Source organism: Pristiophorus japonicus, chromosome 3 (genome assembly GCF_044704955.1).
Source record: "Pristiophorus japonicus isolate sPriJap1 chromosome 3, sPriJap1.hap1, whole genome shotgun sequence".
NCBI lineage: Eukaryota > Metazoa > Chordata > Chondrichthyes > Pristiophoridae > Pristiophorus > Pristiophorus japonicus.
Genome location: NC_091979.1, coordinates 95,691,671 through 95,717,198, shown reverse-complemented (window position 1 = coordinate 95,717,198; position 25,528 = coordinate 95,691,671). Strand labels below are relative to the sequence as shown.

The following is a 25,528-nucleotide window of genomic DNA, read 5'->3' as shown; positions in this document are numbered from 1 at the left end:
CCTTGTGGCTGATTGTTAACCAAGTCAGATACAGTGCTCTCATGCAGGATGTGAGCATCATGGATGCTACCCGGAAATTGAGCATTCACTGCCAGTATAATTTACTGGTGGTCGATAACCAGTTGGACATTCAGGGAGTGGAATCCCTTGCGGTTCCTGAAAACCTCAGCATCCTGAAAGGTGTCCGTATCGAGATGTGCGTACAGTCTATTGCTCCCTGCACCTCGGGGAAGTTTGCAATTCTGGAGAATCCTGGAGCCCTCTCACTCTGTGTCAAGTTGATCAAGTCCATCCTGCGTGCGTACAAGGCTTCAGTGACCTGTCTTTTGCAGCGATGTGTGGCATGCTGAGAGTCCGCAAATGTCGCCAGCTGTGGCCTGAAAAGAACCCGAGGTGTAGAACGACAGTGCTGTGGTGACTTTGACCTCGACGGACAGTGCAGTACTGATGGTGCTGGCAGGCTGCAGATCTGCCCTTATCGGCTGGCATACCTCAGTGATATAACCTCTTTGTGGAAGCGCAGTCTCCGAAGGCAGGTGATGTTGGGCAAGTCGAGGTAAGAATGCTTCTCCTTGTACTTGCGAGGGGTGTAACGTCTGGTCCTCCTCATCTGTCACTTCTTACATTGGTCACATCATGCAGTGGAGCGTTCCTTCGGTGATGTCGAGTCTGCTGCATGTATTTGCTCACCGAGAGGGTGAGAAAGGACAGGCCCTATTGCAGTAGCTCTGTTTTCGACCGATTGCTCACAAACAAAGAATGTCCCGACGCAGACACTTCAATTCCAAATGGTCACAGTATGGTCAAGATGTTTTTAAGAGATGTTCACATCAACTCCAACGACCTGCAGAGTACATCCGCACTCCCCCGAGGTTGAAGCATAGCAGCCCTTTAAAGGACGTGACGTGATCTAGAACATGGCGTCCATAACACTGTGATTAGTTCCGGTTAGTTTAACTTTTTGTGGGCGATTTTTTTGGGCAAGCGATATGGTGGGCGATGTATGCGCAAGGTGGTGAAATTGACGATGGGCGATCTCAATGGCCACTAGTTTGGGTAAATATGCTCTTTACGACAAAAAAGTGGGTGGGCGTTAATATTGAATCTCGGCGTTAATTCCGTGCGGAAAGGAATGCTGAGCGATATTATGGGCGTTGAATTCGCCCATTCTGCTGATTCCGCCCAAAAAAAGTGGGCGGGCGGCACTATTTTTTCTCAGCGATAAGCACATGGGGAAAGTAACGCTCGCCGATAAGTTTCCGAAAAATGCCCGCCAATTTCCATTTTATGCCAAAATGGGCATTATACGTCATTTCAGCGGTAAAGTGGGTGTTAAGCATGCAAAGAAAGTAGAGGTTCTAGCCCAAGGTACTATAAAGACTGGCTGTACTTAAAATAGATAAGTCACCAGGACCGGATGGGACACAGGGAAGTGAAGGAAGAAATTGCGGAGGTACTGGCCATAATCTTCCAATCCTCCTTAGAAACCGGGGTGGTGCCAGAAGACTGGAGAATTGCAACTGTTACATCCTTTTTTGAACAAGGTTGTAACGATAAATCCAGCAACTATAGGCTGGTTTAACCTCGATAGTGTGGAAGCTTTTAGAAACAATAATCAGGGACAAAATTAACAATCATTTGGACAAATGTGGATTAATTAAGAAAAGACAGCACGGATTTGTTGGTGATTGAGTTTTTTTTTGATGAGGTAACAGAGAGGGTTGATGAGGGCATTGTGGTTGACGTGTACATGGATTTTTGACATAATGCCACTTAATAGGCTTGCCAGCAAAGTTGAAGCTCATGGAATAAAAGGAACAATGGCAGCATGGATATGAAATTGGCTAAGTGACGGGAAACAGTTAATGATTCTGCTGTTTCCATTTACAGCTCCTCTAGACCCATCTTTTATTTCTTTACTTGTCCCATTATCATTCTCTTTTGACTTGCACTATAATCCTGTTTGTCATTTAATCACTTCCATGCTATCACAGACTTCCATCCTTTTGTTCTTGCCTCTTGCCCCCTCTTCCCCTCTTCCAGACTTTATACTTGCTTAAAATCTGTTACATCTCTAACATTTTCCAGTTCTGATGAAAGGTCAGCAATCTGAAACGTTAACTCTGTTTCTCTTTCCACAGATGCTGCCTGACCTGCTGAATATTTCCAGCATTTGCTATAATAGTTTCTTTCAGTATTAGATATAAAGGACGTTAGATCTGCATACATTTGATGTGTATGTACACATTAATGTTTGATCTCATAATTAGATTTTAAAGAAGCTCATAACCAACTTTTTTCATTTGTCAGATGAATGTTAAATTCATGTTAAGTTGTTCACTACAGCCAAAATATTTCAATTAAAGCACAGGTGTGGTTTGTGCTTTAAAACATAGGTTTTGAAAGAAGGACACCTTATTTTTGATTCCCATCAGATTTCTGTGTATTTCTCTTTATTGAGTTAGCGCATTATTTAGGATGCTGATATACAATTTCTACAGTGGCGGTGTTTATTTCTTTTAGGTAGCTGACTCTGGTCTTGGGAATTAGGAAAAGAGGTTTCTGAGAGTGTGTAAATATTTATAGCGAGTTAGCCGTACTAACATGTTTGAAAACTATAGGGCCAGATCTTGCTGGAGCGGGGCATCTCATGGCGTGCCCCATTTGTTAGACTTTTTTCTGCACCCTTCAGTTCAAATATAATTTGCAGCATAAGTTGCTGGATGTGCAACTGATCATGGCATGGCAAGGGCAACATGACATCTGGGACCTTGATTAATGGCGGAACCAACAGTGTATCTATCTCCTTTAACCAATGAGAATTAAGGATTGAGAAAGAAACAGAGGAACAACGGAGAAGAAGGGTGAATTAGAGTCAAAACAGGTACAGAAAGGGAAATACAGCGGGAACGAAAGATTGGATTTAGAGAGAAAAAGACAAAACAAAAGTTGGAAAAAATTTAAAATGTAACATTTTAAAAATCTAAAGCAATTCACAACTTGAAGGAATGAGACCCCACACTTATAATTGTTTGCTTTCTGGCAAGAGAGATTAATTGGCAGTCATTAATAGTTATCTTATATTAAAAGGTACTTGCACTATTAAATTCAAGACTTACATTTCTGTGGCATAATTAATGTCCAAATGCAGCAAATTCATGATAACGAGCAGCTTAAGCGCAAACTGCCATTTTTGCCAAATAATGGCGTAGCGGTGCAAATTGGCCAGCAACTTGTGAAAATTCCAATTCATGGGATATGTCTTCCTCGCTAAAAAAAATTAAATTTGAGTTTTTTAAATATTTAACAACAATTGACTACATGCAGGAATGAGATTGAACAGTTTCAATCATTCCCATTCTAGGCCGGCGAGGTTAATTGGCATTGCATTAACAATTGTCACCTCATTAAAAAGGTACATGCGATCTTAATTACCAGACTTATCTTTCAGAGGCAAGTTTAATGGGCAATTAATCTGCAAATCCAGCAACTTCTTAAACATACGGGGAGGCTAAGGGCGAGATGCCGTTCGTGCGAAGTGAATGGAGGAGTGCTGTAAATTAACTAGCAAGTTCTGGAGATTCGCAACTTGAGATGTATTTTTTAATCCCATCACCATTAACCGATTTTGTATACTAATAACAGCACGCGTCCTTAACAAGCCTTTATTTTTCCAGCAAGATCTGGTCTACTTACTTAAAACTCAAAAGCGTGTTCACACGAGTGTTAATTGAAAAGAAAAAGACTTACATTTATATAGCGCCTTTCACAACCACCGGATGTCTTGAAGCGCTTTACAGCCAATGAAGTACTTTTTGGAGTTTAGTCACTGTTGGAATGTGGGAAACGCAGCAGCCAATTTCCGCACAGCAAGCTTCCACAAACAGCAATGTGATAATGACTAGATAATCTGTTTTTGTTATGTTGATTGAGGGATAAATATTGGCCAGGGCACCGGGGATAACTCCCCTGCTCTTCGAAATAGTACCATGGGATCTTTTACTTCCACCTAAGAGAGCAGACAGGACTTCGGTATAACGTCTCATCTGAAAGACGGCACCCTCTGCAAATCCCTCAGCACTGCACTGTGTTAGTCTAGATTTTATGTGCTCAAGTCCCTGGAGTGGGACTTGAACCTACAATCTTCTGACTCAGGGGTGAGTGTGCCACCCACTGAGCCACAGCTGACACTTTCATACCTGAGTATACTTGGCTTTGTGAATGATTTTAATAGGCCCTATCAACAACTTTTATTTGGGGTGGCGGGCAAGAAATGTTTAAAGTACTCATTTTCTTTTAACTATTACAATTAATCTATTTAAACTATTATTAGGTGCAGATCTACACCAGGAACTTCCACTGAGTCAACCATCCCAAATCTCCTCTCCCTTTCATAGTACCAACACTTTGAGCATTGGGAGTTATCCCGGTACCCCTGAACTTCAAAGACGAAGGGAAGAAGCTTTGAAGAGACTTTCAGCACAGGTAAACTACACCTTCACTTTGGCAGTATCTTTCTGATGCAGAGATGTTGGGGTAAAAAGAAGATTTTCTTCAAGGTGGATTCCCTGAAATAAAGGAGGATTCGACACCATAGCGACCACAGAATCACTCAGACGAAACCTTGGTTCAATATTCCGATCGTTATTCAAGCATATGCAGGGAAAGCGTTCCAAATGAACCTTCGATGATTGATGGTTTTACACACTGTTATACAGTTTCCGAGATGTGCGACCCTCCTGCAAAACCTTCTATGACCACCGGTTGGTTTACAGCTGATTTACGAAGCTATATTGATTCGTTAACCCTTATCAGACTGGCTGCTGAATGGTTTTGCAACCTCGCCATCTCCCATGGCATGTGGGGCTGATCTCAGCCTTTCGGAATGTGTTGTTTCAAGTCTTAACCTTGCTCTGGCGTTTGCAGCTTGGTCTGCAGTTTTTAAAGATAAACACACAAGCAAAGCTATTCCCTTTAACCTGATTCCATGCCATTCCCTGATTTGGGTCTTGAATATGTAAAGTTTTCATTTTATGTTATACGGCCATTTTCTATCATTTATAAGTGAGTTTTACATACTATCTGTCAATAGGCGATATCTTACAATCCCTATCTTGAGGTGGAGGAACTCCCGACTCCTCACAACCTCCTAATACTGATGAGCCCTTTTTAATTTGAACCATTTTACGTGTCAGATCAATTCACTACCTTCAGTACCCACTCTGGTGACCATCTATCTGTATACTTTACCCCCTTACAAGAGAAATGAGCTTTTACTGGCCAGATTTTCCATAAGCAGGGACACTAATTTATGTTAATTGAATGGGATTCTATGGTAGCAATATTTTGGGAGTTTCACTACACAATGCTGTCTATTTTTGTTCTGAGATAGGAGAAAGAATGGCCTTGCCTATAAACTGTTGAGACTGCTGTTCTCTGGCTACTGGTTTACAGTGATTGAATGTCAAACTCTTCATTATTCTGAGCAAAGATTTTGCCTATTTTTGATTTATTAAAATATACATACAGTTGTGGGTTCTTTGTTTCCTTCTCTCTCTGCATTCATTAGCTGAAAAGGTGGACAGCAAAACATTACCAATGTTGCTCTGTAATCGACTGTCAGGAGGTGTATGAATAGCTGGAAGTGGCTACTTCCCAATAAGGAAGTATGTGTATGAGGAAATATGATGGCGTGGCTGAGATCAGGAACTCCTACATGAGAAGCTATATAACTTCATTATGTAATTTTACAATATGACTGATTCAATTTTTGGCAAATCACACTGAAAACATTTTTGCCAGTCCAAAGCCAGAGACAGAGCTCAATAATAGAGTTGGTGTCCATAAAATATATCCCAATAGTTACAGAAGTAATGCAAAGTCCAGAGCACATGTATATATTTTCTGTGCTATATTACATGCTTATTCGCTATTTTGATAGTAAGCTTCTTCCTTTCCATTAAACCACTACAAATAAGTTGATAACAAGGTGCCTTTTTATTTTTTCAAAAAAGTAACTACATTTTATAACTAGGGTAAAAATACAAACATCATTATCGTTTTTTTAAAAGAATCAGTTAAGTTGACTTAAAGGGTTGACTTGTGAGGAAAGGTTGAGTAGGTTGGGCCTCTACTCATTGGAATTCAGAAGAATGAGAGGTGATCTTATTGAAATGTATAAGATTATGAGGGGGCTTGACAAGGTGGATGCAGAGAGGATGTTTCCATTGATAGGGGAGACTAGAACTGGGGGCATAATCTTAGAATAAGGGGCCGTCCATTTAAAACTGAGATGAGGAGAAATTTCTTCTGAGGGTTGTGGATCTGTGGAATTCGCTGCCTCAGAGCTGTGGAAGCTGGGACATTGAATAAATTTAAGACAGAAATAGACAGTTTCTTAAAGGATAAGGGGTTATGGAAAGCGGGCAGGGAAGTGGATCTGAGTCCATGATCGGATCAGCCATGATCGTATTAAATGGCGGAGCAGGCTCGAGTGGCTGTATGGCCTACTCCTGCTCCTATTTCTTATGTTCTTAAGTTAACCTATAATTCATTAAGTACTTAAGAACATAAGAATTAGGAGCATGAGTCTGCCATACGGCCCTTCGAGCCTGCTCCACCATTCAATAAGTCAGGGCTGATCTTCGACGTCAACTCCATTTTCCTGTCCGATCCCTATGTCCCTGGAGTCCAAAAGTCTATCTATCTCAGTCTTGAATATACTCAACAATTCAGCATCCACGGCCCTTTGGGGTAGAGAATTCCAAAGATCCACAACCCTCTTGAGTGAAGAAATACCTCCTCATCTCAGCTTTAAATGGCCGACCACTTATCCTGAGACTATGACCACTAGTTCTAGACTTTCCAGTCAGGGAAAACAACCTCCCAACATCAACCCTGTCAATCCCTCTCAGAATTTTGTATGTTTCAATGAGATCACCTCTCATTCATCTAAACTCCAGCGAGAATAGGTCCAATCTACTCAATCTCCCCTCATAGAACAAACCCTATCATCCCAGGGATCAGTCTAGTGAAACTTTGTTGTACTGTCTCTAAAGTATCTCAGATAAGGAGCTCAAATGTGCACAGTACTCCAGGTATGGTCTCCCCAAAGCCCTGTATAATTGTATCAAAACTTCCTTACTCTTGTACTCCAGCCCCCTTGCAATAAAGGCCAACATGTGATTTGCCTTCCGAATTGCTTGCTGTACCTGCATGCTAACTTTGTGTTTCCTGTACAAGGACACCTAAATCGCTCTGAACACCAACATTTAATAGTTTCTCAACATTTAATATTTTGTTTTTCCTATTTCTAACAAAGTGAATAACCTCACATTTCCTCACATTATCCTCCATCGGCCATGTTTTTGTCCAGTTACTTAACCTGTCTTTGCAGGCTCTATGTCCTCCTGCCACTTACAGTCCAAACACCCAAGGCCCCACTCCACTGCTGGCCAAGATCGGGGAAACACTCATCAAGGACACCGAGGCATTCAGGGCCCGCTGGAAGGAGCACTTCGAAGATCTCCTCAATCGAGACTCTGCCTTTGACTCGAGTGTTCTCGACTCCATCCCGCAACATGCTACCCGCCATCACCTCAGTAAAACCCCAACACTGCACGAGGTAGAAAAAGCTATAAAGACAGCTTAAGAACAACAAGGCTACAGGAGCGGATGGAATCCCTGCTAAGGCACTGAAGTATGGCGGAGAGGCACTGCTGGCGCAAATACATGACCTCATCTCTCATCTGGAGGGAGGAGAGCATACCGTGAGATCTCGGAGATGCAGTGATCGTGACCATCTTTAAAAAAGGGGACAAGTCCGACTGCGGCAACTACAGAGGAATCTCCGTTATCACCCACTGGAAAAGTCAGCGCTGGAGTCCTCCTCAACCGTCTTCTCCCTATGGCTGAGGAGCTCCTCCCGGAGACACAGTGCAGATTTCGTCCCCTACGGGGCACACTGACATGATTTTTGCAGCACGACAGCTGCAGGAAAACTGCAGGGAACAGCACCAGCCCTTATACATAGCCGCCTTCGACCTTACAAAGGCCTATGACACTGTCAACCGCGAGGGTCTATGGAGCGACGTCCTCCATTTCGGATGCCCCCAAAAGTTCGTCACCATCCTCTGCTTGCTCCACGAGGATATGCAGGCCGTGATCCTTACCAACGGATCCGTTACAGCCCCAATCCACATCCGGACCGGGGTCAAACAGGGCTGTGCCATCGCCCCAACCGTCTTCTCAATCTTCCTCGCTGCCATGCTCCACCTCACAGTCAACAAGCTCCCCGCTGGAATGGAACTAAACTACAGAACCAGTGGGAACCTGTTCAACCGTCGCCGTCTCCAGGCCAGGTCCAAGACCACCCCAACCTCTGTTGTCGAGCTACAGTACATGGATGACGCCTGCATCTGCGCACGTAGAGGCTGAACACCAGGACATAGTTGACGTATTTACTGAGGCGTACGAAAGCATGGGCCTTACGCTAAACATCCATAAGAAAAAGGTCCTCCACCAGCCTGTCCTCGCCGCACAGCACTGCCCCCCCCCCCCCCCAGTCAAGATTCACGGCGCGGCCCTTTACAACGTGGATCATTTCCCATACCTCGGGAGCCTCTTATCAATAAGAGCAGACATTGACGACGAGATTCAACACCGCCTCCAGTGTGCCAGTGCAGTCTTCAGCCGCCTGAGGAAAAGAGGGTTTGAAGACCAGGCCCTCAAAACTGCCACCAAGCTTAATGGTCTACAGGGCTGTAGTAATACCTGCCCTCCTGAATGGCTCAGACGTGGATCATGTACAGTAGACACCAAGTTGCTGGAGAAACACAACCAATGATGCCTTCGCAAGATCCTACAAATCCCCTGGGAGGACAGACACACCAATGTTAGCGTCTTCGACCAGGCTAACATCCCCAGCATTGAAGCACTGACCACACTTGATCAGCTTCGCTGGGCAGACCACATTGTTCGCATGCCAGACACGAGACTCCCAAAGCAAGCGCTCTACTCTGGCTCGTTTGCTGTGAAGGAGTTCAAAGGTGGACAGAGAAAATGTTACAGGGACACCCTCAAAGCCTGCAAAAGTGCAACATCCCCACTGACACCTGGGAATCCCTGGCCAAAGATCGCCCTAAGTGGAGGAAATGCATCTGGGAGGGCACTGAGCACCTCGAGTCTTATCGCTGAGAGCATGCAGAAATCAAGCACGGGCAGCAGAAAGAGCGTGCGGCAAACCTGTCCCACCCTCCCTTTCCCTCAGCGACTATCTGTCCCACCTGTGACAGGGACTGCGGTTCTTATATTGGACTATTCAGCCACCTAAGGACTCATTTTAAGAGTGGAAGCAAGTCTTTCTCTATTTCGAGGGACTGCCTATGATGATGACTTTTCCACCTAGTTTTGTATTGTCAGCAAATTTAGATACATTATACTCATTACTATAAATTGTAAATAGCTGAGGCCCAAGCACTGATTCTTGTGGCACCCTCTAGTTATAACCTGCCAACCTAAAAATGACCCCTTTATCCCTACTGTTTTCTGTCCATTAACCAATCCTCTATCTATGCTGATATATTACCCCCAAACCCATGAGCCTTTATCTTGCATAGCAACCTTTTATGTGGCACCGTATCGAATACCTTTTGGAAATCCAAGTGTACTAAATCCACTAGTTCCCTTTTATCAATCCTGGTAGTTACATTCTCAAAAAAGTCTAATAAATTGTTAAACACAATTTTGCTTTCATAAAACCATGCTGACTTTGCCTAATATTCTGATGATCTAAATGCCCTGTTACCACTTCCTTAATAATGGATTCCAGCATTTTCCTGACAAATGATGTCAGGATAACTGGCCTGCAGTTTCGTTTTCTCTTCCTCCTTTCTTGAAAAGCAGGGTTAAGTTTGCTACCTTCCAATCTGCTGGGCCCGTTCTGGAATTTTAAGTAATTGTGGAAGATCACTACTAACCCCTGGCTGCAGACATATAATCTACTTGTAATGTACTTGTCACCCAACAATGTCTTACAGCCTTTCCCATTTCTCTGCTTATATGGCACTGGTTGCTGACCTATTCAGGCTTTGAGACTGGCTTACCACATTGTAAGCAGCATTTTGTTTTGTGTAGATTGGGGAGGGTGTCTAGTATAACAGATTATCAAACATTGCTGAACATGTGCTCCATGTCCCCATTTCAGTTGTTACTCCAGAAAATGTGTTTTATTGTATTTAACAGGGAACAATAAGAGGCTCCAATGTGATTGAATGACATAATAACCAAGCCTTGCAAGGATGTAGTTCTTGTAAAAAACATAAGTGACATCTATTTGTTCAATACAGTGCTTGAGTGGGAAAGGCAATACGATGAAAGCAGCAGAACTAAAAATCCCAAGTTACAGTGGTTGAATTGTGTCGGTACAGCTTTCAGTAGCTGTTCAGTACCGGCAGCCCATAACTTGATGAATGACTCCATGACTATTATCCTGTATTTGGTTTCTGGGCAGTTAATTGACATCCAGAGTAGAGCTACAGTACCCGGACGACGCTTGCGTCTGCACACATTCAGAGGCTGAACTCTTAAGTCTTAGTCAACATCTTCACCGAGGCGTACGAAAGCATAGGCCTTACACTAAACATCCGCAAGACAAAGGTCCTCCACCAACCTGAGCCCGACACATAGCACTGCCCCCCAGTCATCAAGATCCAAGGCACGGCCCTGGACAACGTGGACCACTTTCCATACCTCGGGAGCCTATTATCAACAAGGGCAGACATCGACGACGAGGTTCAACATCGCCTCCAGTGTGCCAGCACAGCCTTTGGCCGCCTGAGGAAGAGAGAATGTTCGAAGATCAGGCCCTCAAATCTGGCACCAAGCTTATGGTCTACAGGGCTGTAGTGATACCCGCCCTTCTATATGGCTCTGATGTGGATCATATACAGTAGACACCTCAAATTGCTGGAGAAATACCACCAACGATGTCTCCGCAAGATCTGCAAATCTGGGAGGATAGACGCACTAACATTAGCGTCCTCGATCAGGCCAACATCCTCAGCATCGACCAGCTCCGTTGGGCGGGCCACATTGTTCACATGCCTGACACAAGACTCTCAAAGCAAGCGCTCTTACACGGCAAGCGAGCCCCAGATGGGCAGAGGAAACATTTCCAGGACACCCTCAAAGTCTCCTTAATAAAATGCAACATCCCCACCGACACCTGGGAGTCCCTGTCCAAAGACCGCCCTAAGTGGAGGAAGAGCATCCGGGAGGGCGCTGAGCACCTCGAGGCTCATCGCCAAGAACATGCAGAAACCAAGCACAGGCAACGGAAGGAGCGTGCGGCAAACCAGTATCACCCACCTTTTCCTTCAACGACTATCTGTCCCACCTGTGACAGAGACTGTAATTACCGTATTGGACTGTTCAGTCACCTAAGAACACCCTTTTAGAGTGGAAGCAAGTCTTCCTCGATTTCGAGGGACTGCCTATGATGATGAGAGTGGACAGAAACCAGCAGTGCCTCATGAGCCTAGAATTTTTCAGAATATATGTCTGCAGCCAGAATTTGGTTTTGGCTTTACTTAATAAGCAGTTATTTAAAAAAAAAAAATTCCCAGGTTATTAAATCTGAACCTTTCTCCTCCAACAGACTTACCGAAAATATTCCTTATAAGATCAAAATATGACTGGTCTCTTGTTCCTTCCCAAGGCAAACCCTTTTTCACCAGGAAGAAGCAATTCATTGTTAAAGAACCCCTATCTTACGATAATCATTGCACGTGTGGCTCTTTGTCAGCTGACTTGGACACGATGGACCGAAATGGCTTCCTTCTGCGCTGTATGTTTCTATGACAAATAAATATGTATGCCAACCAGATTCTAACATTTATAATTAATTCGCCCAAAATTCAAAACGCGAATTCTCGTGTGTGTGAATGGTAACAAAAAGAAACGTTTGTGAATTGGCAAAGAGTTTCTGGAACCAGAAACGGAGCTGATGAATTAACTTAAATGTTTTTGCACTGAGCATAAGGTTTTTTTAAAAACATCCCTCCCTGGCTTACTGAGTTGCCAGCTACAAAAATGGACGATCTAGTTGAAAGTCAGATGGATGGTTACCATAGACAACATTTTTAAAATAATGCATTAAGGTGCTTTTTAAAAAAAAAAAAATCCAACTGTAACTCACATTGCATCAGAAGATGGGCAACTTAAATTATATTCCAATTATCTGAAAATTGTGATGGTGAGGTTTCTGAAGTATTAGTGGAAAGTTGAGCTGGAGGTTATTACATTCAGCAAATCACTTTCGCTGAATGTTTTGAACACCCCCTTTTTTCCAGTATAATCATAATGAACGTCAAACCAGTAATTGTTACTGAACATGAATGTAATTAGAGTACTGGGTGCTGTATTTGGTTCCACATTATAGGGTGAATATTGAAACTTTAAAAAGGGTTCAGCACAGTTTTACTAGAATACTAACTGGTATGGGTAAGAAAGACTTGAAAAATTGAGGCTCTTTTGTTGGAACAATGCAAATTACAAGGCAAATATAATAGAAGTGTTTAAAATGATTTATAGATGAGGCAGGGTAGGAAGAGGCCAATTATTTTCAGGAGTTAAATGTGATTAGAAATATTTTCTCATGGAGGGTAAACAGCAACATGGACTGGTTAGGCTGAATGGTTTGTTCCCATATTGTACTCGATTGTACATTGGCAATTTTCTAGTCCTCTAATAATTTTTATATCTGGGGATGTTTAAAAGATTATGTTCCTAGACCCTGTCCACCTTCATTCTACGAATATCAGTCCTCCTAATCATACCAGATTTGAGATCCCACCCTCCCAATACTCAGGATTTCAAGATACATTTCTCCAAACCTGTAGACTGTCAGCCTAGCCCAGCAGCCTGCATGGCCCCCGGCCTGCAAGCACCATCGGAGCAGGCCGCGGAACGGAAGGAGCAGTGTGGCAGCATACCACTCCAGGGAGCAGCACATGCTGGAGCAGGAGAGCAACGGCAGTGAAAAGGGACGTCACCGAGGTCCAGATCGATGATTGGAGCATGGGCAGGTACATCAGGAGCGGCGAGAGACTCTAGAGGGACGTGATCGGGGCCCAGTAGAGGCGCAAGTTCGGGGCCCAGAAGAGACGAGGGCCCAGGGGCAGCACGGACCAGCCCACACTGCGATATGTGTGCGCACTAGGTCCGTGCAGCAGAGCAGGTCTCGAGTCATCTTGGTTAATCCTTGCTATTGGACCAAGACCTAGCTCTGTCAAGCCCCCGTGTGGTGGCTGGTGTGCAATGGTCATCACACATTTAAAAAAAATCCAAGCACAGGCATCTTCCACCCTTCAAGATTTAGTTTGGACCTGGAATTTTAGGTTCATCATTGAAACACCTGTACACTTTTTGATGTGGAATTAAATCATCAGTTCGAGGGACTGCCTATGATGATGAGACTCTCCAACTCCTTGAAGATTCAACCCGCCTCACCCCATGCCCATCTCCATGGATTCACTTTTTGGTACCACTTTGATGCTTCCAGACCACGGCAGCCCATTATCAACCCTCCAAGACCCCACAGGCACATTCCAAGCTTTTTCCAACTCCTGGGACAACATACCCAGTGCTTCGAGTCTGGGACTTCATGCCCATTGTTCACATACCCAGCAGGCACCTTCCCTAATGTCTGCAGATCTATAGACCTGGGAACCTGCCCCACTACTACCAAACCCTTGGGCTCAATTTCCCATTAGTTCCAGATACCTGGGTTCCTTCCTCGTACCTCCCAGATACTAGGATCCCACCCAATCTTTCCAGACCACAAATCCCAACTCCCATTGTTGTAACCCCCCCTGCAAAGCCTACACCTGCCATTGGCTTGGACTCCCATTAATACTCTCAAATCCCAAAGCTGGCTTGGAACCCCATTAATACACTCAAATCCCAAAGCTCTCTTCCTGTGTGCCAAAACCCAAGTAACTCACCCTACAGAATTTTAACACTGCTACCACATTGCTTGCAAGCTCCAGCATCACCACCCTTGTTCCACCAAACTCACTCTGTACTCTAAAGCAGTTCTTACTTGGCTTCAACCTGTTCCATCCAGCCTACCACATTGTTTATTCCAGGCTTTGTAAAGTGATGAGATAAAATTGGATAGGTAAAGAAATGTACAATAACCAAGGCAACTAACTTAAATTTCTCCGGAAATTTGGACATAGTCGCAAAGTTCAAGCTAAAAAATAGTGGTAATACTCCTAGAATACTTTCTTACAAAAAGAGAATTTGATTTCCTAAAACAACATATCTTTTGATTTACCATGAGCAACTCAACAGAAGATCTTCATTTATTATAAACTTATTTGTTATCACACTTTGGCATTGTATTTTATATGTAAATTTATTGTATCCAAATTTACAATAGTTGATGAACAAATATACAAATTTGAGCTCAATTTTCTGCCTGATTATCATACGATATGGACTGTTAGCGTACACTCTGTGTGGCGAGATGCGGTGAATGTTTATGGCGGAGGAGCGGTGCGAGATCATGGCGGAGGTGTGACAGATGAGGGTACGGGACCCAGAAGAGCCGAGGGCCCAAGAGCAGCACGGGCCAGCCCACACTGCGATATGTGTGCGCTCTAGGTCCGTGCAGCAAAGTAGGTCTTCAGTCATCCTGGTTAACCCTTACCATTGAATAAAGGCCTAGCTCTATCAAGCATGTGTGGTGGCTAATGTGCAACGGTCACCACATGTTTAAAAAAAGTCCACGCACAGGCATCTTCCACCCCCTCAATTGGAGTTCAGGGCTGGAACATCGGGTCCTTCATTGAAACACCTGTGAACTCATGGAAGCAAGTCATCCTCATTCGAGGGACTGCCTATGATGATATCACTCTTGGTATTGTAGTTCCAAAAGAGCAGAGTAAAAATGACATGCACTGAATTTGTCCATAGCAGTTGGAAATCTGAGCAGCCACGGGCCAGCTAAAATGTCATATTCAAGCTGCAGTTAGAATGGCAGACTCGTGCAGTGAAAACTTTTTACAGGCAGTTCCAACATTAAGTGCTCAATTTTATGGATAAGTGTCACAATTTTTAGGTTTTAACACTAGATATTTTCACGTGTTCAGTAGCACTGCTGTAAGAAGACTCTATGTCCCCTTTTCCTGTCCAATATTTAGATAAACAAGAGCACGACCCAAGGATCATATACCAGCTACGAGAATGTTTATTGGTAGCAGTCTGAATAAACATTCTACTGAGTTGAAACTTGTACTGTGAACCAGCAAATTGTTTTCTTTACATCAGAGATGGGAACAAACGATACACCATTTAATATACTGAGAATATATATTTTCCTCACACTCAATATGTGAAATATCAAAGCTGAAACGCATTCTCTAAGTATCATCTCTAACCATATAATAATATAATATAACTTCAAACTAGCTTGGTTTTGCTGGTCAAGCTCTTCTGGAACATTAAACAACATAGCTCATGAATGCAAGTTACCAACAAGCTGACTGCCTTTATGTACTCACTCTCAGAAGTGAAAAACTGAACTGTCGATCAAAGGGCTCCAGCCAATTCAGTGCTTAGCCCTATTTTCAAAGGGCTTGGATAGCAGTCAGTTAAAGTCACCACCTGGGATTGAGGGCCTACCTTTTGATATGAGACATGGGGCTTTCAAGTATATGTTTGGTTCTCTTTCTCCCTTAACCCCCCCACATCCTGCAACTTCAATACAATGATATCATGAGCAAGCAGGTATTACAATGGTACTCCTGTGGATCAATGGAACATTCTCTAACTATATTACAAGATGTTTGAGATTGTAAATAATGGCCCTCTTGGGATGATTAATTAACACCTCAGACCCTCATTGTGTAAGCCAGAATGAACCAAGATCGTGAACAGATTAGTTCAGAATACTATGTGCAGCCTTGAGAGTTGACCCCTTGCATGCTGAATTTAGCATTGCAAGAATATAAGTTTTGTTAAATTAACATAAATTTTACTTCAGTAAGTTTAGTGATTTCTCCAGATATTTTTTAGAAATTTTATTTTAAGCCGTATACACTAACCAGAGTGAAGAAATAAAATCATGGCAGAAAATAGGGTGAAGAAATTACTTGATTGATTTGGTTCATTTAATGGTAGTTGCTGGTTCCAGATTACATAGAATTTCATAGCATTTGCAGCACAGAAACATGCCATTCGGCCCAACAGGTCTAGCCAGCATTTATGCTCCACATGAGCCTCCTCCATCTCTTCCCTCCCATCTTCATCACACCCTATCAGCATATCCTTTTATTCGTTTCTCCATCATTGTTTAGCTTCCCTTTAAATCTAGCTATGCTATTCGCCTCAACTACTCCATGTAGTAGCGAATTCCACATTTTCGCCACTCTATTTGGGTGAAGATGTTTCTCCTGAATTCGCTATTGGATTTATTAGTGACTCTTATTTATGGACCCTAGTTTAGCTCCCCACCCCCCCACCACACGCACACGCACACATCTTCACTACGTCTAATGCCTCCAGGCAGATTCATATATTAACTACAGGCTCCCGAACCCCCAAAAAGGCAAAAGAGAACAAGCAGCCATGGTTTCCATTTTTTTAAAAAAAATCCTAGCTTGATGGGTTTTGAAAAAAATTAGTAATGTAACTGCTCTTGTGGCGCTTGTTTATTATAAACGTGTTGTCTGTCTAGTAAATGGAATTGTTTTTTGATTGCTTCATAGTTTGTTGTTTGAGTCAGTCATATTTTTTTTTCCTCTACGGACATGCGGCACCTTTTGAGCTGGGATGCTACTGATAGGTTAGTCGCAAGACTTGTGTAGATAGAACTATATTTTTAAGCTTGAAAATACTGTAATTCAGCAAAACTTTTGTTTTGAGTCTTTCACAATAGTAGCTTTAATAATAAATGTGGATGGAATATACACTAGCATAAAAATAGTAAGTTTTTTTTCACATTTTATATTTGTACTCTTTGCTGCCAAATGCCTACATGATGATTGAAAGGCTTGTGTGGTTGTAACGACTACTTGGGAGACAGACTTTAGCTAGTAATGTAACACAGATTTGTGTGTTGAAAAGTTATGTGTTGGGGAGTGTTAGATTACTTGCCGATTTAAATTTTTTAATGTAAGTTTGTACATTTTTCTCATTTATTTTCAGACTGTCCTTGCTCTCAGGCTAGAAGAACTAGACAATCGTAGATGCAGAGTTGATCTTGACTCCCTATTGGATGCCAGGAACTGTACTTTGCAGATTGTATAGTTCTTCCATACCTTGAGATGACATTTTTCAGCACGATAAGATTATTTGTCTTGCAGCTCTGCTGAACTACTATAGAGGTTTTCCAAAGAAGATTCCTCAGTTTGAATATTTCCTGGCCCACCTGCTTTTTTTTCTCAATCCCTGAATCCTTCCTGGCCCTCCAAGTCTGGGTACTTCCTGGCTGACCTCGTGAGAACAATCATCCGAGTGATCCCTCGCCTGCCTGTTTGCTTGCCCACTCAACTCCTTGTACTGGCTCACTCCCCCATGCATAATGATTTCTGGCCAATAAAAGCTGATAAAGGAGTGAGAAATTAAGTAGTAACAGAAAATGAGAGTTAACACAGGAGAACCAAAGAAAGCAAGGCGTGACAGAATGTGAGAATTGGAGATTAGACATGATTGAGATGTGAAGGAGCACTCCAGAACCCAAGCACCCTTTGCAGCAGCATCCTGTTAAATCTATTATGAGCTAGCACCACAGGAGAGATCTTTATTATTGGTAGAAGAAAATACAGAAACACAAATTTTGTGTGTTTTTTTTTTTAAACAGGTTGTTGCCTATCACTACTGCCAGGCTGATAACACTTACACCTGCCTTGTACCAGAATTTGTTCACAGTGTAGCAGCTTTGCTTTGTCGTGCACCTCAGCTAGCAGCATTCAGGGATTTGCTGCTGAAGGAATCGCACCTACAGAGCATGCTCAGTCTACGCTCTTGTGTCCAGGATCCTATGGCTGCATTTAAGAGGGGTATTTTGGAGCCTCTTGCAAACCTGATAAAGGGTAAGGTTCTACTAGACCTTCATGGTTTAATTTAAGTTAATGATGTTTGATGGGCATGTAAATGAATACATTTTTTGCTGAAGGTATGTTCCAGTATAAGACATGCTTTTTTTAATTTAATGAATGACTAAGCCTGTGTTTATTTTAAAGCAGATTGAAAACATTAAAAATTAAACATTGAAATACTCATGTAGGGTCAGATTTGCTGGAGCGGGGCATCTCGCAGTGTACCCTGTTAGATTTTTTACATTTTTTGCCAACAGAGCTGCTGATAATGGCACAGCAAGGGCAACAGGGCTTCTGGGACCTCAGTGAACAATGGGACAAATCTATATTTCCTTAACCAATTACATTAATGGATTGAGAAAAACAGAGGAAGGACTGGGAACGAGGATAAATTAGAGTGGGTGAATTCAATGTCAAATCAGATATACAAAGAGAAATAAAGAGGGAAAGTAAGTTTGAATTTAGAGAGAAAAATAAGAGGCAGAAAGGAAAAGGAAGAAAAAAAATTAAAGATTTAAAAACAATTCATATCCTGAAAGAATGAGACTCCACACTTGTTTGCTTTCTTGGCAAGACAGGTTGATTGGCAGTCATGAACAATTATCAAATTAAAAGGCTGCTTACGCTGTTACAAGACTTAACATTCTGTGGCGTGTTTAATGGGCAATTAATGTGCAAGTGCAGCAACTTCATAAAAATCACAGGGAGGTTAAGTGCGAGATGCCATTTTTGCAAAGCTAATGGTGGAAAGGTGGGTATCTCTTCCTCGTTACAAATAGCTGGCTGATCGGCGTGCAAAATCTGTTTAATGTTAATTTGTTCTCGCATTTCTGTAATTTTTCATTTAAAAAAAAAAAAAGTTCCTAAACAAATAGCATTCAAGCTCATGGAGATATTTGTGCTAAAATATATATCCTTAATGCTTAATTTTATTTTTAGAATTGAAATGACTGACTAAATTGGGGATATGGTAAATCCAAGGCACAGAAGCACATGGGTTGATACTTTAAAGCGTGGATGGATATATGCAGGATGTGAGCATTGTATCATAACTTACCTTACTCTGTATCTTTCACCTCTGTGACCTCTTTAGGCAAACCGGCAACGTGGTCTGGGGTGATGTCATTGATGCACTCAGTGGGACACCACAGTTGGGGATGTGTGGTAATATGGGTTCTGTGTATAACAAATTGTAATTAATTTTAACTTTGTCCTGCAGAAAAGAAGATCCCTGCAGATAACTATATTATTTTAGTAGATGGCTTAAATGAGGCTGAATTCCACAAGCCTGATTATGGTGACACGATTGCTTCCTTTATCACTAAAATCATTGCCAAGTTTCCATCTTGGCTAAAGTTGGTTGTTACTGTACGAACCAATCTGCAGGTAAAGAGATCTTTTTATATTTTGTTCACTGGCTGAATTAGCATTTTATATTTATATAGATATATAATATATATAAAAAAATTAACATTTATACACTTTTAATATAATTCAATATGTGTACTTTACACAATGAGGCATTCATTTTAGTGGCACTACACACACAAAAAATAGATATTTCCTTATGAACTAGCATTTGTAGATTTCCCATAATTCATAAGTCATCAAAACTAAATTAACTTGGTTTGACAGAAGTCAGTGGTGCAGAAATTGCGATCTGAAGCTTCCTGCGGGTGGAAGTCTCAGACCTGAAAAAAGTCTACAAACATAACTGGTGGTCTGAGAGTTGCAGCAACTTGTGGTCCTGGGCCGCTATGCGTAAGCCTGCGTTTCTCAGGGACGCAGGTGTTTCGCAAGCGTACCTGGGATCACGTGGACTGACCCAACCAATCAAAGTAGGGGTATTTCCACTCATACTTATGGTGACTTATAGTTATGAATGGGAATACCCCCCAAAATACACAAAATATATATTTTTAAAAACATCACAATTAAAATTAATCAAAATTGAACTTAACAAATTATTTAAAACAAAAATGTAATTTGAAAAATAAATTTTAAAGGGTCTAAAAATAAACTTGCTTTATTTCTCAGGTTTTTAAATGTTAAATTATTGGGAAAAAAAACTCTTTTTCTGTCCTTCAAAAGTATTACGCCTGCTTTTATCAGGCATAAGAAGTTCACTGGCATTCTCTGGGCAGAAGTTGGGCAAATAGCGAATACCCATTTCTGTCTGATTCATACAATCTCGCGAGGAATTTTGACTGGTTGCAAGTTCCAAGCTTCGGCGCATGCGCAGTGCAGGCCTAAACCACGTGCGCTTGTAGGGGCCATAAATTCAGTCCCAATATGAATTCCATAAAATGAAACCATCTAAACCCCAAACCATTCTGTAGGTACTAATGGAATTGAATATTACAGTTCATGTTGTGACATCAGAATTGTAGAGAATACAGATAAAAGATACCAGCCTCAGATTTTGAGAGAGACGTTGCAACAGCATGTTGGGTTCAAAAATTGCAGCAGATATTTTCAAAAAAATTGCACTGAAACTTTAGTAAAATAACAATGTAGAATTGTAGTCATCATTTTTAAGTCACAAAACAGCAACCCTATAACCTAACTAGGCAGAGCAACCAAGAGGAAACCTTTCCACATTGCATTATTTTTTCTGGCATGAAAATAAATTTATTGGCTGACAGCCAGATGGCTGGACACCAGAGCAATTAAAATGGTTGAACGTTTATTACATTCATTTGGCTGGTGAACTTTCCTTAATTGCACTTGTAGGCATTTTGTTGAAAGGATTTCAGTTATTTATTGATACACTGCAAATTGATTAACAGCGTTGCTCAAGAATATTTGTCATTCAGTGTGTGATGCTCATTAACAGAGCATGAGGTGATACAGTCAGCATAAGCTGGCAAAGTGCCATACCAAGTTCAGCTTTTGAAAGCTAAAATATGTTCTCATGACTTAAATGTTAGTTATTTTGTGTATCTTTAATTCTTCAGAACAATGTGACGATAGACAATTTTTCTCATGAGGGTGCAAGTGTAAAGAACTACTTCAAAAGCAAAATTCTGCGGATGCTGGAATCTGAAATAAAAACAGAAAATGCTGGTAATCTCAGCAGGTCAAGCAGCATCTGTGGAGAGAAACAGAGTTAATGTTTCATGTCTATGACCCTTTGTCAGAACTGGAAAAGTTGAAGATGTAACAGATTCGTAAGGAAGTCCAGGGTCAGTGAAAGGGGGAGGGGAGGAAAGAACAAAAGGGAAGATCTGTGATGGGGTGGAAGTCAGAAGAGATTAAGAGACAAAAGGAATGATGAGCAAAAATGAGATGGTAATGGGATCAAGTTAAGAGACAAAAGATGAGTCCAGATGGGGTGTGAATGATGGACTCATCACCAGCTGCCATGGAAAAGAGGAAAAAAAGGGGGAGAGGGAAAGAAAAATGGGCAGAGTGTTATTGTCTGAAATTGTTGAACTCTATGTTGAGTCCAGAAGGCTGTAAAGTGCCTAAACGAAAGACGAGGTGCTGCTCCTCGAGTTTGCGTTGAGCTTCATTGGATTCACTGGGACATCCGCTGTCATTTCCGCCACCACCAAACACATCTTCCCCTCCCCTCTCAGCATTCGGCACCCTTGTCCACTCTTCAATCACCCCCCAGCACCCCCATCCTTTCCCACGCCACCTTCCCGTGCAAGCGCAGGAGATGCCACACCTGCCCGTTTACCCTCTCCTTTCCCACTGTCCAGGGTCCCAAACACACCTTCCAGGTGAAACAGCGATTTATTTGTGCTAGTTTCAATTTAGTATACTGTATTTGCTGTATACTGTATAGATGCAGATTGGGTGACCGCTTTGCAGAACATCTACGTTCAGTCCATAGGCGTGACCCTGAGCTTCCAATTGCCTGTCATTTTAATTCTCCGCTCCACTCCCACTCTGATCTCTCCGTCCGAGGCCTCCTACACTGTTACATAGAAACATAGAAAATAGGTGCAGGAGTAGGTCATTCGGCCCTTCGAGCCTGCACCGCCATTCAATGAGTTCATGGCTGAACATACAATTTCATTCCTGCTTTCTCGCCATACCCCTTGATCCCCTTAGTAGTAAGGACTACATCTAACTTCTTTTTGAATATATTTAGTGAATTGGCCTCAACAACTTTCTGTGGTAGAGAATTCCACCGGTTCACCACTCTCTGGGTGAAGACGTTTCTCTTCATCTCGGTCCTAAATGGCTTACCCCTTATCCTTAGACTGTGACCCCCGGTTCTGGACTTCCCCAACATTGGGAATATTCTTCCTGCATCTAACCTGTCTAAACACGTCAGAATTTTAAACGTTTCTATGAGATCCCCTCTCATTCTTCTGAACTCCAGTGAATACAAGCCCAGTTGATCCAGTCTTGATATGTCAGTCCCGCCATTCCGGGAATCAGTCTGGTGAACCTTCGCTGCACTCCCTCAATAGCAAGAATGTCCTTCCTCAAGTTAGGAGACCAAAACTGTACACAATACTCCAGGTGTGGCCTCACCAAGCCCTGTACAACTGTAGCAACACCTCCCTGCCCCTGTACTCAAATCCCCTTGCTATGAAGGCCAACATGCCATTTGCTTTCTTAACCGCCTGCTGTACCTGTATGCCAACCTTCAATGACTGATGTACCATGACACCCAGGTCTCGTTGCACCTCCCCTTTTCCTAATCTGTCACCATTCAGATAATAATCTGTCTCTGTTTTTACCACCAAAGTGGATAACCTCACATTTATTCACATTATACTTCATCTGCCATGCATTTGCCCACTCACCTAACCTATCCAAGTCGCTCTGCAGCCTCATAGCATCCTCCTCGCAGCTCACACTGTCACCCAACTTAGTGTCATCTGCAAATTTGGAGATACTACATTTAATCCCCTTGTCTAAATCATTAATGTACAATGTAAACAGCTGGGGCCCCAGCACAGAACCTTGCGGTAACCCACTAGTCACTGCCTGCCATTCTGAAAAGTTCCAATGAAGCTTCATGTAAGCTTGAGGAACAGCATCTCATCTTTCGTTTAGGCACTTTACAGCCTTCTGGACTCAACATAGAGTTCAACAATTTCAGCCCATAACCTCTGCCCATATTTTTTTCCCTTTTTTGGATCTCTTATCCCCCTTTTTTTCTCTTTCATGGCGATGGTGATGATTCCGCCATTCACACCCCATCTAGACTCAACTTTTGTCTCTTAACTTGTTCCATTACTATCTCATTTTTGTCCATCGTCCTTTTGTGTCTCAATTTCTTCTGCTTCGAACCGATCACAGACCTTCCCTTTTGTTCTTTCCTCCACTTCTCTTTTCACTGCCCCTGTGTTTCCTTAAGAATCTGTTACATCTACAACTTTTCCAGTTCTGACGAAGTGTCTCAGAGCTGAAACATTAACTCTGTTTCTCTCCACAGATGCTGCTTGACCTCCTGAGATGTCCAGCATTTTCTGGTTTTATTGTTAGAGAATTACTTCAATGTGTAGGTTGATGGCCCTTTTATTTGGAAACTTAATGAAGCTGTTCAATCCATTGCTTGCTAAAAGTTAAATTGTACATTTTTCTTGTATATACACTAGAAAAATGTTAATTTTTAATTCTAATTATGCAATATGTATAAATCTATAATAAAAATATTGCTTCAGTGTGCACTTCCTGCCAACTTTTCTATTTTATCTTCCGATGTCCATATTGATGATGAAATTAAAACTGTTATTTGTTACACTGTAATTATACCTTACACCCACCCCACCCCGGTCCCCCCACTCTGGAGATACTGCCGTATATCCATTGGTTGGAGGATGTAATTACAGCATGACGTATACATCGGTATTTTCCATTATAAATGTAAACACACCAATATATAATGGTTCAGAATATTGACCTTTTTAACTTTAGAATGGTGATTGAATTATATCTATGTGCCATGGTCCAATCTTGACAAAACAGCAATTAACTCAGAATTAGCTTGGTTGTGTTTATTTATAGCAATTACATTTTCTGGCCTTAAAAAGACAGCACCGATCCACCTGTAACACAAGATATTAGCAGCAGAATATTATATTATACAATATATGGTTAAATGCTCTTGTCATCATATAATATATCCTCTGATTTACTGTAAGCAACATCACAGGAGATTCACTAGTGTATATTAAAAATATTGGAAACGTGTTTCTCTCATTCCAGTGTTGCGTGCAAATTTCTATCTCGTACTTGGAAGTGGAGGAAAAGCATTCAAGAAGAAAATCATCAAGAATCAGCCATTTCTTGCTGATTTCTTGTGGCATTGTAATAGCAACAACCTGTGTTTATATAATGCCTTTAACATAGCAAAATGTCCAAAGGAGCTTCACAAGGCATTATTAATCAAAATTTGACACCCGAGCCACAGGAGGAGATATCAGGGCAGATGACCAAAAGAGATAGCTTGTAAGGAAAATGTTAAAGGAGGCGAGCGAGGTAGAGAGGTGGACAGGTTTAGGGAATAAATTCCAGAGATTGGCAGCAATGTTCCCCTTAAAGTGGGGGGGAGAGCACCAATCGTGAGGTCCAATGCAAGCCGCTCAACTGCTGCTGCTGGAAAAGATACCAGGCATGCGTGGCCACCAAGCAAATTTAGTGTAAAGAAATGCCTAACAATATTGCCGTATCTATCACACATCACCATGATTACTAGATTACTAGCCGACGAGTGATCCCTCTTCACAAAGGATCCTTAATTTCATCAGACCACTATCTTTTTGTCTTCAATCTAATGGTACAGCCATCGTAGTCATTCATTGTTTGAGATGTCCTCAGTTGAACTTAGTTTATTAGTGCAGATTTGCGATGGACCATGCTTCAGCTCTGGATTTGTCTCATCATTACATAGTTCTCAAAGCAGTGCCTCCACAACCTCTCAGTTGTTTATGATGTACGTTTCCTTGTCAAGTTCGGGAGCTCACCTGGGGAGAACTGGGCTCCAGGTGCTGGTCAAGGGATGACTTCTAGGACAGAGCTTGCCATTATTTGTAGTAAACACTCTGGCTTTCCATAAGGCTACCTTGAATAAATCTTAAAGTTGTAAATTAATGAAATTTGTTGAAATAGTGTTGTTTAAAAGTTGTCGCTCCTCTGTGTTGTGGGGCGCTCATAGTTTTAAAATAGCTTTTAGCATCTTGTTAAACCTAACTCAATCAGTGCTCACATATTTAGTATCTAAGCCTTTTATAATCCTGTTGCCTCACATTTAGTAGGTGGCCATCTCTTATTTTCCTGATTCATGACTTGAGTTTTGCAACATCTTACGGCCGTCCTTTCAAATGCCTAAGCACTTTAGCCACATAGGGTTATTGAAATTCCGATACTGGTGGTCACACACCTTTACCTGTTTTGGCACTCAGATCATGCAGTACTCAAAGCATGTCCAGGATTCTTCACCAAGGTGTGTAGCTTTT

The 25,528-nt window shown here is 42.0% G+C and overlaps 1 protein-coding gene across 8 annotated transcripts in view; it reads left to right on the top strand.

Moving 5' to 3' along the window:
- Positions 1 to 25,528, top strand: part of tanc1b (tetratricopeptide repeat, ankyrin repeat and coiled-coil containing 1b) — a 293,922-nt gene that overhangs the window by 198,121 nt on the left and 70,273 nt on the right. For 7 of the 8 annotated variants that reach the window (XR_011592658.1, XM_070875588.1, XM_070875589.1 and 4 more), the window contains 3 exons: positions 4,334 to 4,485; positions 17,867 to 18,098; positions 19,324 to 19,490. Coding sequence is in view for 6 of the 8 variants with exons in the window: in XM_070875588.1 (XP_070731689.1) it covers positions 4,334 to 4,485; positions 17,867 to 18,098; positions 19,324 to 19,490 (551 nt within the window). In the remaining 2 variants the exon portion in view is untranslated. Of the gene's footprint in view, positions 1 to 4,333; positions 4,486 to 17,866; positions 18,099 to 19,323; positions 19,491 to 23,508; positions 23,572 to 25,528 lie in introns of those variants that run through there. The other variant, XM_070875591.1, reaches the window with a different exon arrangement.